We start from the raw sequence: 15,704 nt of genomic DNA on the forward strand, positions 1-15,704 counted from the left end.
AGCCACTGGAGTGTCACAACTTATCAACCCTCTGGCATCCAAATAAACTTAATATTTTAAGCGTGAGTGCATTTTTTTTAAATAATTGAGAAAGTAGGTTGTGTTCAGTCAATCAAACTGGACATTTAGCTACAATAAGAACCCATATTTGTCTTATTCCTTAGATTTCTTTTTTTTCCCCATTTAACCTGAAATTTGTTACCATTTAATGACAAAAGCAACGATAATTCTAGAGGACATTTCTCACACCATAATAAAAAACACATCTTTAAAAACTGCAATAAGTTCGTGTAGATATTCAGTCGTCCAGGTCATGTAATCCTCAAAAGCTTCAAGAAAAAACAACCAAACTTTGATTTTTATGAAACATTGTCAAGAATCAAGGCAATGTCTAGCTGCTTTCAACTAAAGGTCTCAGGTTTAACCTTTGCAAAAAGGATTTTAAAATGAGTTTTGTGGCAAATACATACTTTAAAAAAAAGGAGCATTTTTCATGATCTGTATATCTGTGTATCTCCCCACATACAGTTATATTCGGAATAAGGTAGCAGTTAAGATGAATTCCTGAGCAGTTTTGTATTACTCATTGGTTTTCCGACTTGTCATCTTCTAGTAGTCTCTCTAAAAACAGGCAGAGAAACAGAATTGTGCACCCAAGCAAACATATGGTTTCATGTAATTAATAAGACATCATCAATAAGCTGGTGCCATCATTCTATAATACAGTTTTGCATGTTTCCGAACGGACATGAGGTTGTCACTAATTCAAATGCAGATTCAGAAGAGTTATAGTGTCAACTTGACTGAACTAACTTTGCTGATCAATGATGCCATCTGTAGGTCACAGTCATAAACACACTGTAGAGTGGCACTTCAAAATCACTCCAACAAAAACAGAAGTCACAAACATCTAAGTTTGAGTAAGTTTTTTTTTTTATTGCTTTCATTTCCAAAAAGCTCTCTGTTATCTGGAAAACAAATTGCAATTCTGAACCGAACTGAGGTTTTCCATCTCATATACTTCACTGCAAAACCCTGTCAAATGCATATTTCCATTCAATCCGACCCATAAAAAGATCCGTATACGGGAGGCAGCCGAGTTCAGTGAGGGCGACAACGCTTGGAACTGAAAGTTTCTATTTTTGTTTCACACATAATCTTTAAAGCTTTCAATTACACTTACCTTCATAATACAGCGATTATGAACATGTCTCACATTATCTCATACAGCTGAACGGGAACTTCAGAGTTAATATATAAAAAAGAAACGCAAAACTCTCTGAGAGTATTCATACAACAAAGATCATCAAATAGAATATTTACTTTACTTGAAATGGCATTAGAGGTGATGGCAGCTACTCCTGGCCACACTGTAATCAATCCTAGGGTTATATCAATAAAATAATTTCATATTTTCATCTCCTTCTTTTGAATAACACATTGTGCTGGGCCAGGCGTGAACTGAGCGCTGATCTTTAAAGGGTGGCCTGTTTGATATGATTTAAAATTTTACAGGAGGACAGTCCTGATCCCCATTGTAACAAAATAGCATTAAAAAGTTGAGGACATTGATATAAACCAGTTTGGCACTGAAGTTGCAGAAGATTTTCAAAGCAGCCGTTTTCAGTTAAAATGAACAAGTAGACAAAATGTTTATGACAATGCAGTGATAGTTGAACCATCTACGAAAGAATGCTGTGTATCTATATCAACATGTTCCTGCTGTAAAAACAACCGATGACAAAATGCAAAACCAGAAATATAGGAAGTGGTTCAGACCATTAGAAAACAGTATAAAATGACATCCTTAAAAAGAGGTTTCAGAGTTGAGAGTAAAAATGCCAAAAATGCAGTCTCTGATGCAGTCTAAACCAGCGGACATGTCACCATTAAAGCATTAAAAAGCACCAAATGTGCATGGACACATGTACAAATGTCCCAGATATGTGTAGAAAAGAAAAGCAAAGAGTCCGGAGGAGGGGGGACAGGACGGGCGGATGCCACCCGAAGGAGACAGCGTATGGGAACACGGTGAGCCGACTCAGTGGGGATGAGGCTCTTTGCTGTTCAGGACACGAGCGCGACTTGAGGGGACTGTAGCGCTGCGGATTACCTCCATCCACCTGCAGGCAGAGAAAAGCTTTTTAGAATAATCCTCAATATCTGAGATGCAAACAAAACTTCAAAAACTTTTTAAAAAAATGTGGACGTTGAGGTGGAGTACCTCTCAAAAGTGTATTCGCTTTCTGATCGGAAATAGTAGACGTGGGACTTGAAATGCAGTTTGAAGACGTAGTCCTTGTGGATGTTTTCGGACTCGGAGGGGATGGTGACTGAGTAACCCAGCAGTGGAAGGCTGGCCAGTGGATAATCATCCTGAGGAGAGGTGAGAAAAAGAAGTTCATGCTTCATGTTGTAAAAAAATTTCCCACTGTGACTCACACATAGCCACATGAACATAGTGTACATTTCAAAATAGTATAAAAATATATTTAAGGCAACACTGAAAAACCCCTCATCACCCCAATCTCCTCCATCCCACGCAACTTCTGTTGGCAAAAAACTACATTTTCATCGATCGAACAGTTAATAAAATCCAGTCGGTAAAGTACTTTTTATTCAGTAAACCTGCCAAGAACCAGATTTTTTTTCCTCTGCTTCTCTTTACCTAAAGATGTTCACTGATTTATCAACATCAACACATTTTTACTGCCATTGAGCACTTTAGGAAACTGCAAATCTCCATATTCTTGATTTGAAAATATCTTGAATGCATCTTGATTTGCTAAGCTTGCAGACTTGTGTTTTTAACCCAACAGCAGCCCCCCCCCTCCTTTCCCACAGATAATTTGAGATATAATACAGAAAAAAAAAAAAAGTGAAAAACTGAGAAAAATTGACATGATTCTTATTTCGTTCCACAGTAAAGCTCATATGTCATCTGTAATGGGGTTTCAGTTTCTATAAAATTTAGCCCATAAAGGATGGAGGAGTAAAACGGCTTCAAATGAATCATTTCACATAGCTAGAGGTTTGAAATGAAATGTCCATAAAACCTTTATAAAATTCTGCATTAAGGCCATCCGGATTCTGACACAGTACAATTTAGTAACAATCTTATACTTATGTTACTTATTAGTCTGCACAAATCCTCGTTTTGTGGGTCTGTGGCCTGCAAGAGGTTCAATTATGAAAAGAAATTCAAGACTGTTTTCCATTAAATCTGGCTTAAACTGAGAGAGTTGCTCACTGAAAACCTGTAAAACGCAACTAATATGGTATTTTAGGACACATGTTTTGGTGTTCCTGAGCTAATTGTTACAATATCTTTGGTGGAAGTCGTACTCATGGCATTGCATCTATATCCACTTCTATCATTTTCACAGCTGCATTCAGGAAGAACTGCAAAGCTCAACTGCCGTATTTTACCTTCAAGTGAAGTAGGTCTTAAAATTTTATTTTCTTGCACGTTTCCCTATATTTCTGACAGGGACGATGCAGAGAAGGTCATATGTACCCACATGGTGTGTTCTCTTGCTACTTGGCCACTTGCTCGCCCCATCAGAAGAATGTTTAACCTGCTGTACACCTCAGTGTAAACTGAGTGCATAACTCACCACAACTTTAAACTTACAAAGTGTGCTGCCCATTTCTAGCTCCACACAGCTGCTCTATAAAATCTGTAGACCGTATACATGATTTCTACTGAATTTAAGAGCATCTGTAGCCCAAAGACGACCGCTAAATATTTTTCTGAGCTAGGAAACGAGATGAAAAGCTGCATGGGAAAGTGTGTTCTGTTCTAATATTGCACACAGATTTGGTATTCTACACTGAGCTGTGATGCTTTTCAGCCCAGAGGAGGGAAAAAAAACACTTTGAGAGGACGGTGGTATGTTCACTGGACAAACAGCAGGAACTTGAGTGTGTTTGTTCATCACCTGGTGAGACTTGTAGAAAAACAGGCTGAAGTTGGTGAAGACCACCCAGAGCTTCTGCCAGCCGTTGCTGTTCTTGAACTTCCTCAGTAGGTTTCCTGATAGCTGATTCTACAAACAATAAAAAAAAACAGTAAGTTTGATTCTGAAGCTGTGTAAAGTCAAACACAGAACAGTGAAAGATCTCCAGTATAATTTAACTACCACTGCTATAAATCTACTGTTACTAAGCACTATATCCTTCCAGTGTTTTATGCTCTAAAATAATGATTCCCAGCCTTATTTGTCCAACATACTCTTACTAGTTTACAGATGAGTCAGATCTCTTTATTATCATTAAATGTCTTCGATTGAATTTAAATGAATGGTTTCAATTTGCTTTAATCCCATGTGAAGGATGAAACAGGTTTTGTTTTCTGTAATCACTCCTCTGGTTTAGAGATATATTCCTAACATGTTTGAAGCGGTTTTATCCGGATTCTGTGCATAGAATTGTTCAGATCAAATGGGTATCCTCCACAGTTGTTTTTAGTATAAAAAAAGTCTGTGTTTCCTTGTTGAGTTGTGGTACGGAGCTTGAAACACACAGAAAATACACTTTACTGAAGACAAAAACAACAACAACAAAACAAAAGATACCCATTTGCTTTATTTAGTTTCAATCTTCTAAAGCTATCATCCTAACTTTAGGAAGTGTTGTTGCAGAGACAGAGGACAACTTTATAATGAAATCACATTAGGCATTAAGAAAAGAAGGAATTATTACAGAATGTAAAAACCGTTCAACCTTTGACTTCTGGCAAATTTGAATATGTGGGAACCAAATCTTAAAAACTATTTCTATATATCTATATATACACCAGTGAATATTGTGCAATAAAGAAAATAATTTGCTGATATGCATGTGCACCATCTCTTTTCTGATTCTGTACTTTCTATTCCTAACTGGAGCTAAAAATGAATTTATCATGTTTGAAAGTGATTTTGCCATCTATGCTTTACACGGATGCAGTGTTCAGATGCTGCCACTGTAGATATGAAAATGAACACAGTAAAGATACTGTAGACTTCACACCATTTTTAAGCATTTGTGTCTTTATTTTGTCTTAAAGACAAATGTGTGGGCATGTTGTTATTTATTGCTATCTTTTATCTGAACATATTCTCCCTGACAACTGCATGCACAGCTGGGAATCACTGCTTTAAAAGAATAACTGAGACTTGAACAACTTGTTTCTTATTTTGGCCCCACTGCACTATAGTGTGTTTAATTATCACCATATATGTAATTTTGGATCTTCAGTCTCTATAAAGCCAATCAATATGTCAGTATGAGGCATTGCTGTAACTGTAACTCCATTTTTTTGCTCTATTAAATGTGCCTCCTGTGGTGCAGTTGAAGTGAACACATACACAGGGCCTCTCCTGTCTGCCTGGCTCCTTTACCTCTAGACTCCTGCAGGATTCACTAAAGGAGAGGCTCTGAACACGGTACCAGCAGATAACAGACAGAGGCACTGGTCCCTGGCCACTCGGGGGCCCCTTATTCTCACTGACTGGACTAGGCTCCTCTACCGCGGAGGAATGCACAGACGTATGGGGAGAAGAGAAAGAAAGAGAAAGACAGAGAGAGAAGGAGGAAAAAAACAGACAGGGAGGGAAGGAGGGACAGAAACACAGAGACTGAGTAGGTGAAACACAAGCATGCAGTGACAGGGGTTAACACGCAGGTCGACGGAGTGTCCAGGCAAGGCTGTGAAGAGGACATCGTTACAACTACAGAGCAAGAGCAGAACTAGATCAGGACGCAGCTACGTCCCCCCCCAAAAAAAACAGAAAAAAAAAGTCTGTTAAAGTGAGATGAGGACGTTTAGCACATCTACGTACTGCTCTCTCTATTTATAGACTTTAAGTGCCAGGAAGGGAGAAAAAGGACAGAACCACACAAGAAAGCCACAGTTTTAGATCAGGACATCACGCTGGCCACTGAGCCACAGGAGGGGAAAATGGGAACAGTAACCCCACTGAGGCTGTAAATACAGAGAAAAAAACTGTAACAATGACTGATGAAAGATTCCCAAAGCCCATTTTAAGCTTTGAACAATTTCAAACTGAAGATCTGTGGATTTTGAAAGATTTTAAAGCAATAAATCAGTTCAAAGGTGCCCTGTGGAGTTTTTCTCCTCTAGCAGCAGCACAAGGGAGCCATATCATTGGTTTCATGCTATTCTGCTGATTGACAGTGGGTGGTGCTAACTTTGCAATGTGAGGAAATAGTGCAAAGAAGGCACAATTAAAACATAATAAAGCAGCTCTAATCAATCATTTTAGAAGTAATTCACTAATTCGCTGTCTACCCAAGTGCAACTTTACTGTTTAGGTTCACTGCCATCATTTATCAGCAAAAAACTATAAAAAGCCACAGTACACAGCCTGCTCAGCATCAAGAATTAGACAGCATTTAGCATTTAAAGGGCCAGGTGTTTCTTTTAGGAGCTAATAGAGGCAAAATCAGAGCTACAAGAAGAGTGAATTCATCCAAATTAAGAGTAAATTTGCTCTGTAACTGCGGAATGTGTAAATACGTAACTGTTTGAAGACAAGTTTGCAATTTTAATTTAATGGACTTAGTTCTGCTGCTGGAAAGTGGCTAAAAAATCTGCTAAAAATGGGTTTAAATATCTGCTTTGTAAACCTTTTATGTGGAGAAAAATACATTCCAGCATATTTGTAAGAAGTCAAGGATACACAATGTATTTTTGCTGGTGTGGACATAACTTTTTCTTTACAAAAAACTTCACAATGCACCTTTAAAGGGATTCTTCCCTAAATGTTGTCACTACGAACTTGAAAGATTTGATTTAAAACCACCTAAATGTACTATTATTTGCTGTTTTTAAACTTAGGTTTATCCATTTGACTTTCACAATAAAAGTACCGTGAACTTTTACTCAGAAAAATAAATAATGAAAGTTCGTTAGCTTATATCTTTCAAAAATATGTCTATCGTGAACCACCGAATCAGTAGTAAAACTACGCACACGAAAATTGTGCATAAAACAGTTGAGTTTCAGTGCAGCACAGGAGGATACTGTTCCCACTGAGAGGTCATCAAAGTGCATTCAGATACAGCACAGACTGAGAAACGGAGAAAGAAAACAGCGAGGCAGGAGGGGGGCAGGTCTGAGGTTTGGCCGATACCTCCACAGCTATGCTAAAGTCCACCATGGACACACTGGTGTTCCTGTGCCAGCACACGTGCACCATGGTGTTACCACGGTGAGGGGCGGGCCTCTCCAGCGAGGTGTGCGGAGCTGTCATGTCGTCCTCGGACTCTGCCTCCACCGAGGAGTCCTCCAGGCATTCTGGGAAAGTCAGGAGGTTGTTACTGCTAGACAATGAGCAGGATGATGGGGGGGAGAAAGGCGCTAAAACACAGACAGTGTCAGATCACTCACAAAAACAAAAAAGTGCATCTGGGATTTCAGTCGGTGTGGATTTTACTCATATGTACTTTCTGACAGTTACTGTTTTTCGCTGCTTCTTTTTCCACATTTTGTTGGACAACGGACAAAGTAAACTTTTCACACTCGGCTGTATGTTTATGCTGTAACTTACTGTTGTCCGTCAGGTTGGTGGTCAGCAGGTCAGATGAAGGCCCGTTGCTGGTTTTGGCCATTTCTATCGCCATCTTTATGTCTTCCATCCACTTCTCCATCTCTGTTAATGAACTAAAAGCACACAAACGGATAAAACGCTGAGCACAAGAGACACAAGTCGCAGCAGGGTGAGAGAATGGTGCTAACAAGAATATCACAAGTCTGATCTTGGTAAGTCCGAGTGTCCTGCCAAGTTTTCCTTTAATCAACACTGAGACACCATCTGCTTATTGATGGAAAATGAATCAGCAAAATGTTAGTTTGAAGGCAGAGCGTAGTACATCCCTTCGACAAATGGAAAACAGAAATATTAAAGTTGATTTATTAAATTACATTTACTCTTGCTGATAGAGATCTTACACTTAATGACTGATAAACACTGTGTTTGCTTCTCCTTTATTCACCATCCTCTACTGGCAGCATCTTTTCTCAGGGTAAACAGATATAATTCCCCAAAATATGCAACCGCTTGCAGCATTTTTTCAGCCGTCCTCCTCTCATAATGCAACCTGAGGGTAAAGCAGTAGATTCAGTGCAGTCTAAGAGAGCAGTCAGACCTCAAATCAGTCACACTCTGCCCATAAAGCTTAATTGCTGTGAGCTCACTGTAACTAAAAGTGACCTAGATGAACATATGAACGCTCTTTTTTTAAATCAACTCTTTTCCTCTCTCCTCTGGAGGAAGGTAGCTGGACAAGACGACGTTGTTTACAGAGATTTTAGTGACTTCTTGACACTGTAACTGTAAAAGTTAAGCCCAAATTACACCTTTCTCCATTAATGTAAGTATTCCTTTGTATTTTTGAAACCTAAACGTGAATTCAAATGAGTAAAAAAAAGCGCACATAGCCACTTTGGGTTAACTTCATGTCCAAGACGTCTCTGTCCTGACAACCAGCGGTCTTACCTTGCAGCCACCACCACAGACTGTCGTTGTCCAACCAGCGTGAAGGCGTGAGGAACACCCCACTCATCCTCACTCTCTCTGATCTGCAAGAGGAACACAGAGACACAGAAAATACATTAGAGAGCGGCGGTATCTAGGACAGCAAGAACCAAAATAGACAAGAGAGGCAGAGAAGGAGAGTGAGTGAGGATGAAAAGGAAACGGGAGAGAAGAGAGGGACATGTGTAGCTGTCCTGAAAGTCTGTGTGATGACTGTGTGTTGAGGAAGATGTTGAAAAGGCCTCGGTTTTTCTGTGTTTAAGGCAGCTTATTTCCACTAATGATAGCGTGGTGACAGCTGATTGAGACACAACACTTACTGTCATGCCGTGGAGTGGCAGCTGCCCGTGCACTTTGAACTGATTGGTCGGCGTCATCCCTCGACTTGTGTACAAAATGACGTCATTAAACTATCGGCAGACAGAAACAGAAAAAAATTACAGCTTAAATAAACACTCTGTAATACAAATGACAGTGAGTCTGCATGCTGTTCATATTACTAATAAAACAGAATTTTAACCAGGCACAAACATGCCTTTAAAACTGTATGGTTAAATCAGAAACTTCAACAATGCAGTAGAAAAATGTCAAAGCCAGAAAACCACAAAGAAATGATAACTATTCTAATTGTAATGCTGCACCATACACGATAGAGATAAGAATTCCAGAGTACCTAATGATAGAAAACTATCAAGACATCATACTCGTAATCCTTGCAAGACATTAATCTACGATACATCAAACTATCTGTGTAGCCAAAGAAGAAAAACTCCTCTAAAAAGGCAAAGAGTGGGAATTCTGTATGTATTTACTGTAGTGTGGTGTGAGTGTTTCTGCATTATCATCATTCAATTTTAACAATGTGCCATCTCAGTTCATTTTGATCTGCTTTCCTCCCAGCTGCCAGCAACTTACCTGTTGTGACTTTCTTTTCTAATCATCTATGTGATTTGCACCACCACGAGTAGTCATGTTGCCAGTAAAATCATGGAAATACATTAAAAGCGAATGGATTTTACAACAAGAGATATTTTGCACCAGTGTGTCAATAACGCACCGCAAGAGAGAGTAACATATTACACTGTCTTATCCCAATTTCCATTTACATGTTTCTAATATATAACCAATAAATCCAAAAACATGTTTGAAGTTCAAAACAAAAAAAGTGTTCTTCTTCGCTACAACAACTTTTGCATTTGGACTTCGTCTGCCAACACCATCTGAGTAAAGCATAGCTGGAGAGGATAAAAGCAGGCTTGTTTTTCTGCTGAGATCACTCGGCTAAATAATTAGATTAGTGGCATAAACTGAAGAAAGTGGGGTGTTACCAGGAAAAACATTCGTTGCTGTAGGCCTTTTCCCGACAGTTTGCTGAGGCAGCCTAACCTGATGAACTCCTGTGAAAAAAAAAAGAAACATATCATTCTATAGACACTGTACTGTATATGGAGTCTGGTTTTAATTCAGTTTAATATACTGCAGATGTGGGGACAGTTAAACAATCAAAATATTTTCCCTGTGACATTTCAACTCACCCGACCAGGAGCAACAAGATTGTCAACGCCCATCAAATCCTTCTTAAGCTCCAGCAGCTTTTGGAAGTTCTCCATCTTGATCAGGCTTCCCTGGAGCTGCTCCACCACCTCAGACACGTCCGCCAGAGCAGCTGCAGACCAACCATAGGTAAGAGGTCATGGAAAGTCCACAGGAAAACCATTTTTGCTGTTATAGAAAAACCTAAATGTGCTTCTGTGAACTCTGGCCTGAGCGCAGTACCTCTGCAGTCCCTGAAGTCCACGTGAGTAGCTGGATAGTGTTTGCACAGACGCTCCAGGATCTGCTTGTAGTGAATGAGGCGGTGCAGAGGCCGCAGGATGAAGACGTTGAGGGGGATGTAGCAGACCTTTTGCAGCTCAAAGTCCCTGCAGAGACCCTCCAGCTTGCGGGACGCTTTGCACGCCTTCTCCAGCTCCAGCAGAACTTCTGACTGCTTGTTCAGGTTTGTTGTCAGCGGCTGCAGAAGCAGTTGTGACATGTGAGTAGTGATGCATTAATGCAATTAAAAATGAATGAAACGTTCACATAAACTCACACCTCACCTTCAAACCTTGAAGGTTCTTCAACATGACATCTCCAATGCGTTGGTAGTCTCCTTTAATGTGCGCATTGGAGCGTCCTTCCCTGAGATAGAAAAACATCAGCAGGTTTAACGATGAATTGTTGTGGATTTATTGTAGGAGTCATATTTGTTCTATTTGGAAAGTTCAGATTTGGACTGGCAAAATCAGTATCTTCTTCAAATTAAGACTTAAAGCACAGGTTTTCGATAAATCTTTCTAATTGCTTTGCATTTTTAAAAATTACTTTTTCTGTATTTTCATTGTAAGCATTTTTTTAAAACTCATAAAATAAATACATGTTTATATATATGTGAAATATATATGCGAATGCTGACTGGTTTTTGTGTAAAATCCATATCTAACACACGCACGTAACGTCGCAAAACACTTCTAATCTTTTCTTCTCTTTGACCTCCATCAAAAGATATATTATTATCATCCCTATGGACAGTAAACTAATTGACTAAACCATATTTAAGCGATGAAAAATCATTGATTATTCATACAAGTTTCACTTAATTCAAGAAAAATTGCAATGAAGTCGGTATTGGCTCTTTCACATTTTATAGATCCACCAGCAGGTGTCTCCCTTGAGCATGAGATTCCTCATACATGATGGAGACTAATGGGCTGCCATTACTGGACTTACTCTGAATATTTATTAATTTGGTATAATCTTTAAGCAGTGACTTGATGGAAACATAACTAGTCTGTAAAACTCATCCAACCTCATCTCTGACAGACAGCTTTCCAATTACGTCTAAAACACCAAAGGCACATATCTACTATAATATTTGAATATGCAAAGCCATAAAAGAGACACATGTAATGCCGGATAATTTGCATACACATTTGAATGTGGCTCTTATCAGCAGAGTGAAGCACAATATCACTTTCAGCTCTAATTTGGAGTTCTAACGACTGTGACTGCCCACCACGGATTTTGAAATAAAAAAGAACAGTCTGCAGTTAATGGCCATAAATTTTAATCTTCAAGGGCTTTATGCATCACTGTCTCCATGTCTGCGAGTGTGTGTGTGTGACAGAGAGAGAGAGATTCGGTGTGTGCTACATAAAGCACAACATCATTAAGGAGATCAGACAGCAGAAAGCCACAGGCAAGAAAAGGCCGGCGACGGTGCAGCATGACTGTTGCCATGGAGACGAGTAGCTCCGCGGGTCATCTGAAGGGACTGGGTCGACCTCTCAGGCTAAATGCCAAGAAATCTCATGTTTTCAAAAACGGGGGCAGCAGTTCTGATAATCTGGACCGGAACCAAACCAGCACATCGCTGGGTTTGTTCTGAACCCCGCAGGGAATATCTGGACCAGAGTCTGGTCTTACCACAGCGCCAGCCTCTGCTCCACCTCCCTGAGAAAACCCGTGTGGAACTTGTGCAGAGGCTCGAAGGTGGAGAGGATGGTGTTTTTCAAGGAGTCTGGAGTCACCTCATCTTGTCCCACAGCACTCTGGAAAGACTGAGAATACAGAAACACAGTTTGCACATAAGAGGAAACTATTGTCCGACATATATCACACAGAAGCACAGAGTCATCTCTCAAGCAGCGGCAAACCAGAGAGGAAATCCTTCAGTCACACTACATTTTCTTGAACTTTTTCTTATCTAAATAGTAGGACAGAGGGTTGTATGCTGTGCAGATTGTAAAGCCCCTTGAGGCGAATTTGTAATTTCTGATTTTGGACTGAAAAAGGAAAAAAAAAAAACTTGACTCTACTATAAAACCACAGTTATTAAAAGAGACACCACAGGGATTTTCCAGAGTGTTCCCTTGTTTGCAGCAGTTAAAGCGACTGTGTAATAAACACTGCAAGGAGCAGGTAAGTAGAGAAATTCAATATTTAACTGCGATGCAAACGCAGCCTCAAGATGACAACTGGTTCTCTGCAGATTATAAGAAGTTGCTGAGTAAAAAGTTATCCTTTCTTACAAACGCAGTCTGGATTGTTCGTGATCACAGAATCGTGCATTAAAGCAGCTTTTTTTCCCCAGAGTCTCTTAATGTGTCTCTTAAATCCCTTAATAGGCCAAGGATGAATAGAAGAATCAATAGCCGGTCTTTCTTAACGCTATTGCTTCATTAAGCGTGATTGGATCCAAACGTCGCATGTTGTGTGTTTGTTTACCAGAATTGGGGGGGAAAGAGCTTTATTTAGCTGACGTGATGGGAAAGGGAAGTGGGTTTTTTGGAAAAGTCAGTGTTTTTTTAGAAGGGCTCAGAGAAGAAGAAGAAGCAGCTGTTGTTCAGATGACTTCACCGTCAGCAGCAGCAGCAGCAGCAGGCAGTGCATGGGAAGAGAGGCAGCACACACACAGCTGAAAAAAGAACAAGGACACAAGCCAACCCAAATATTTATGAGATGTGTGAAAGGCTTCTCTGAAAATTGCAAGACGAGAGAAGCTGGTGCTTTCAAAGCTGCCAGAGAGAAGGAGTGATGCACTTTCTCCACGTGCCGAATCAGACAACGGCCTCATAAGAACATCCTCCTTGTTTGCAGCTGAAGGAGCTGCACCGCACATTTAATATCCTGTTTTCTGCTGCGTTTACTTTGCAATATTATCAGATCAAACGCCGTCCATGTGCTTGTACCCGGCCAATGAAATCTGACTGAAGCAAGGAGTCACATGCAGAGGCAACATGCAGCTGAATCCATCTATCCCTTTAAAAGGACAAACAGAGTTTAGTATTCACGGGCTTGAATGAGACAGACAAATGCATTTCAGAGTGTGGGGAACGAATAAAAAATGAAATCGCATCTGCCAAAATATCCCTGTGTCACTGCCCGACTCTGTGTTTTGGCGGGCGCTCTGCAATGGAGCAGCTCACCGGAATAATCAATGTTTTCTCCCCAGAGGACAGGCGCAGGGGAAAACAAACAGTGGAGCAGCGTGTTGGCGAGCGTATCCTGTCCTTACCACAGTCACCACCTCCAGGTCCTTCAGATACGTCCTCTCTGTGGTCAGCAGCTCCTTGGCGATGAAGTAGGCTCGATCTGTTGGAAACCTCTACGAAGGCACGACAAGGGAGAGGAGATGGTGAAGAAAAACAACTCAGCGATGTGACTACGAGCAAGTCCAACAGTGGGTTTGGTGCCTCATCATCTGTACTCCCACTCTAACCCATTTTACAGGGAAATACTCAGCTTCAGTCACATCGGCGATTTATTTAGGACGGGCTATTTTTGAGTTTTGAAACATAACTTCAGAATCTAAAACTTAGAAAACAAAGCGACTTATTGAAGCGATTTTTGCTGACAAACCTTCCTCCTAACTTCATCTTCATCATCAGTGCGAACGCTGCAGGCGTCGTTGAGCAGCGGGCTGGTGAGGGGGGAAGGCTGTCGGCCGTCCGGACTGTGGCTGCACAGATCCAGCGACTTCTGACCGTTGACCATCGCATGGGAGTGTCCAGAGGAGGCGGACAGGTGAGGACTGTTAGAAATCACACCTGCACCGAGTCATGCAGGGATCACAAGCAGAGAAGAAAATGTTAGTTTTCAGTGATATAAATATGCATGAAAACACAACAGCATAACAAATCATAGGGGGGAAACTTTCTCAGCATTTGCATTCACCTACTTCGGCTCTCAGATGGGCGGAGTTTGCACTATAATCTGCATTGCACATTCTCTGCCTTTCTCTGTATCATTTTACTGTGAAATCTACAGCATCAACAAAACATTTCAAACACCTTGAACTCTTTGGAAAATGACATTTTCCACTATCTTCTGACATTTGTAGAATGAAAACGCAATTGATAAATCATCTAGTCAGCCTATTAATGATAATGGAAATACAACTCTGTAGAAAAAAGTCCAATTCCAAAAGACACGTTGTGACATTTTGGTGCCAATTAAACTGTCCAGCAAATCGATTCATAGCATCCAACATATCCACCCAATGGGCGACTACACGACCCATACCAAACTCCTTTATTCATTCACAGAGGCCGTGCGACCCACAATCAGAGCCTTCTTCTGCCGCACAATAAAACACACCGAGGTGTAGCTGAGGGGGGATCTGTCTGGAGAAAATGAAAAGTCAGCCATGACTCACTTTACAGCCCAGACAGCTCTGGCAGTCTTTGTACCACGTCAATCAATACACAAGCTGAGACACATACTGCAGGATGATCAAGTGGAACGGCTTGCTTAGTGTCATCTGCACGGACAGTGTTCACTTACTATGTTTTAGCTGCAACTTGTCCACGTGTGTGTCGGCACAAACACACCAGTGCAGCCCATAGATGCAGCTAGCTCCACACACCAACAAGGACATTTAATCTAAACACTACTGATGGAACTACAGACAAACAAGCATCTATAAGAGTGTTACAAATAAGTGTGGGTAGAGATCTTCACTACACTACACAACACTACAAAGGGAAAATGCTCGCATCTACAATGAGCACCAGACTCCACCTGCTCAGGTTTCAAAAAGGAGATTTGGAAAATAAGACTTTATTGCCTTTATTGACTCTAGTATGACACACATACATTTTTAAATGATTATAAATTGTGAGAAAAGCAGCACAAAGAGGCCAAAGCCCAGTGAACGTCTAGAGGAACACGGTAAGCGAATGAATGAGAGACTGAGAGAGCGACAGATCAAAAGCGTAGAAAAAGCAGTGTGAATTCATGCGTGATTTTCTCGGCCTTATCTAAAATGAAATATAAAAATAGGTTTTTGAATAAACAGCTTATTGTTCTCAATGTGCTATCGCTGGTCTGAAAACGTCACAAGTCGGTAAGAAGGAAACATACATTATTCAGGAAATGAGCACGAATCAGTTGTACATTACATGTACTTTGTGCCATTGTGAGTTGTAAAAATACTGGATATTTCTACACTGTTAGCTACAGTTTTAACATCACATTCTGCAATCTGCTACTGCATAACACGATTATGAAATCACAGTGAATGAATGCGAGCGCTACCTGTATATTACAGTACATACAGTAGAGTGCATGCAGAGAGCAGTCAGGGCAGAACAGCATGATGCGCATCACGCCACAGTCCTG

At 40.5% G+C, this 15,704-nt stretch overlaps 1 protein-coding gene across 4 annotated transcripts in view; it reads right to left on the minus strand.

Moving 5' to 3' along the window:
• Positions 1-911: 911 nt before the first annotated feature.
• Positions 912-15,704, minus strand: part of LOC110948981 (FERM, RhoGEF (ARHGEF) and pleckstrin domain protein 1 (chondrocyte-derived)) — a 61,783-nt gene continuing 46,990 nt past the window's right edge. Inside the window, exons 14-27 of one of the 4 annotated variants that reach the window (XM_022190773.2) lie at positions 13,944-14,131; positions 13,600-13,689; positions 12,009-12,142; positions 10,643-10,724; positions 10,320-10,557; positions 10,079-10,209; positions 9,872-9,940; positions 8,864-8,953; positions 8,505-8,587; positions 7,557-7,669; positions 5,385-5,509; positions 3,942-4,049; positions 2,225-2,376; positions 912-2,123 (exon numbers count right to left, since the gene is read on the minus strand). In XM_022190773.2, the coding sequence (XP_022046465.2) occupies positions 2,042-2,123; positions 2,225-2,376; positions 3,942-4,049; positions 5,385-5,509; positions 7,557-7,669; positions 8,505-8,587; positions 8,864-8,953; positions 9,872-9,940; positions 10,079-10,209; positions 10,320-10,557; positions 10,643-10,724; positions 12,009-12,142; positions 13,600-13,689; positions 13,944-14,131 (1,685 nt within the window). In that variant the 3' untranslated portion in view covers positions 912-2,041. Of the gene's footprint in view, positions 2,124-2,224; positions 2,377-3,941; positions 4,050-5,265; positions 5,510-7,139; positions 7,304-7,556; positions 7,670-8,504; positions 8,588-8,863; positions 8,954-9,871; positions 9,941-10,078; positions 10,210-10,319; positions 10,558-10,642; positions 10,725-12,008; positions 12,143-13,599; positions 13,690-13,943; positions 14,132-15,704 lie in introns of those variants that run through there. The other 3 variants (XM_022190772.2, XR_007946343.1, XM_051958659.1) reach the window with 3 other exon arrangements.

The sequence above is a fragment of the Acanthochromis polyacanthus genome, chromosome 14 (genome assembly GCF_021347895.1).
Source record: "Acanthochromis polyacanthus isolate Apoly-LR-REF ecotype Palm Island chromosome 14, KAUST_Apoly_ChrSc, whole genome shotgun sequence".
NCBI classification, from domain to species: Eukaryota; Metazoa; Chordata; class Actinopteri; family Pomacentridae; genus Acanthochromis; species Acanthochromis polyacanthus.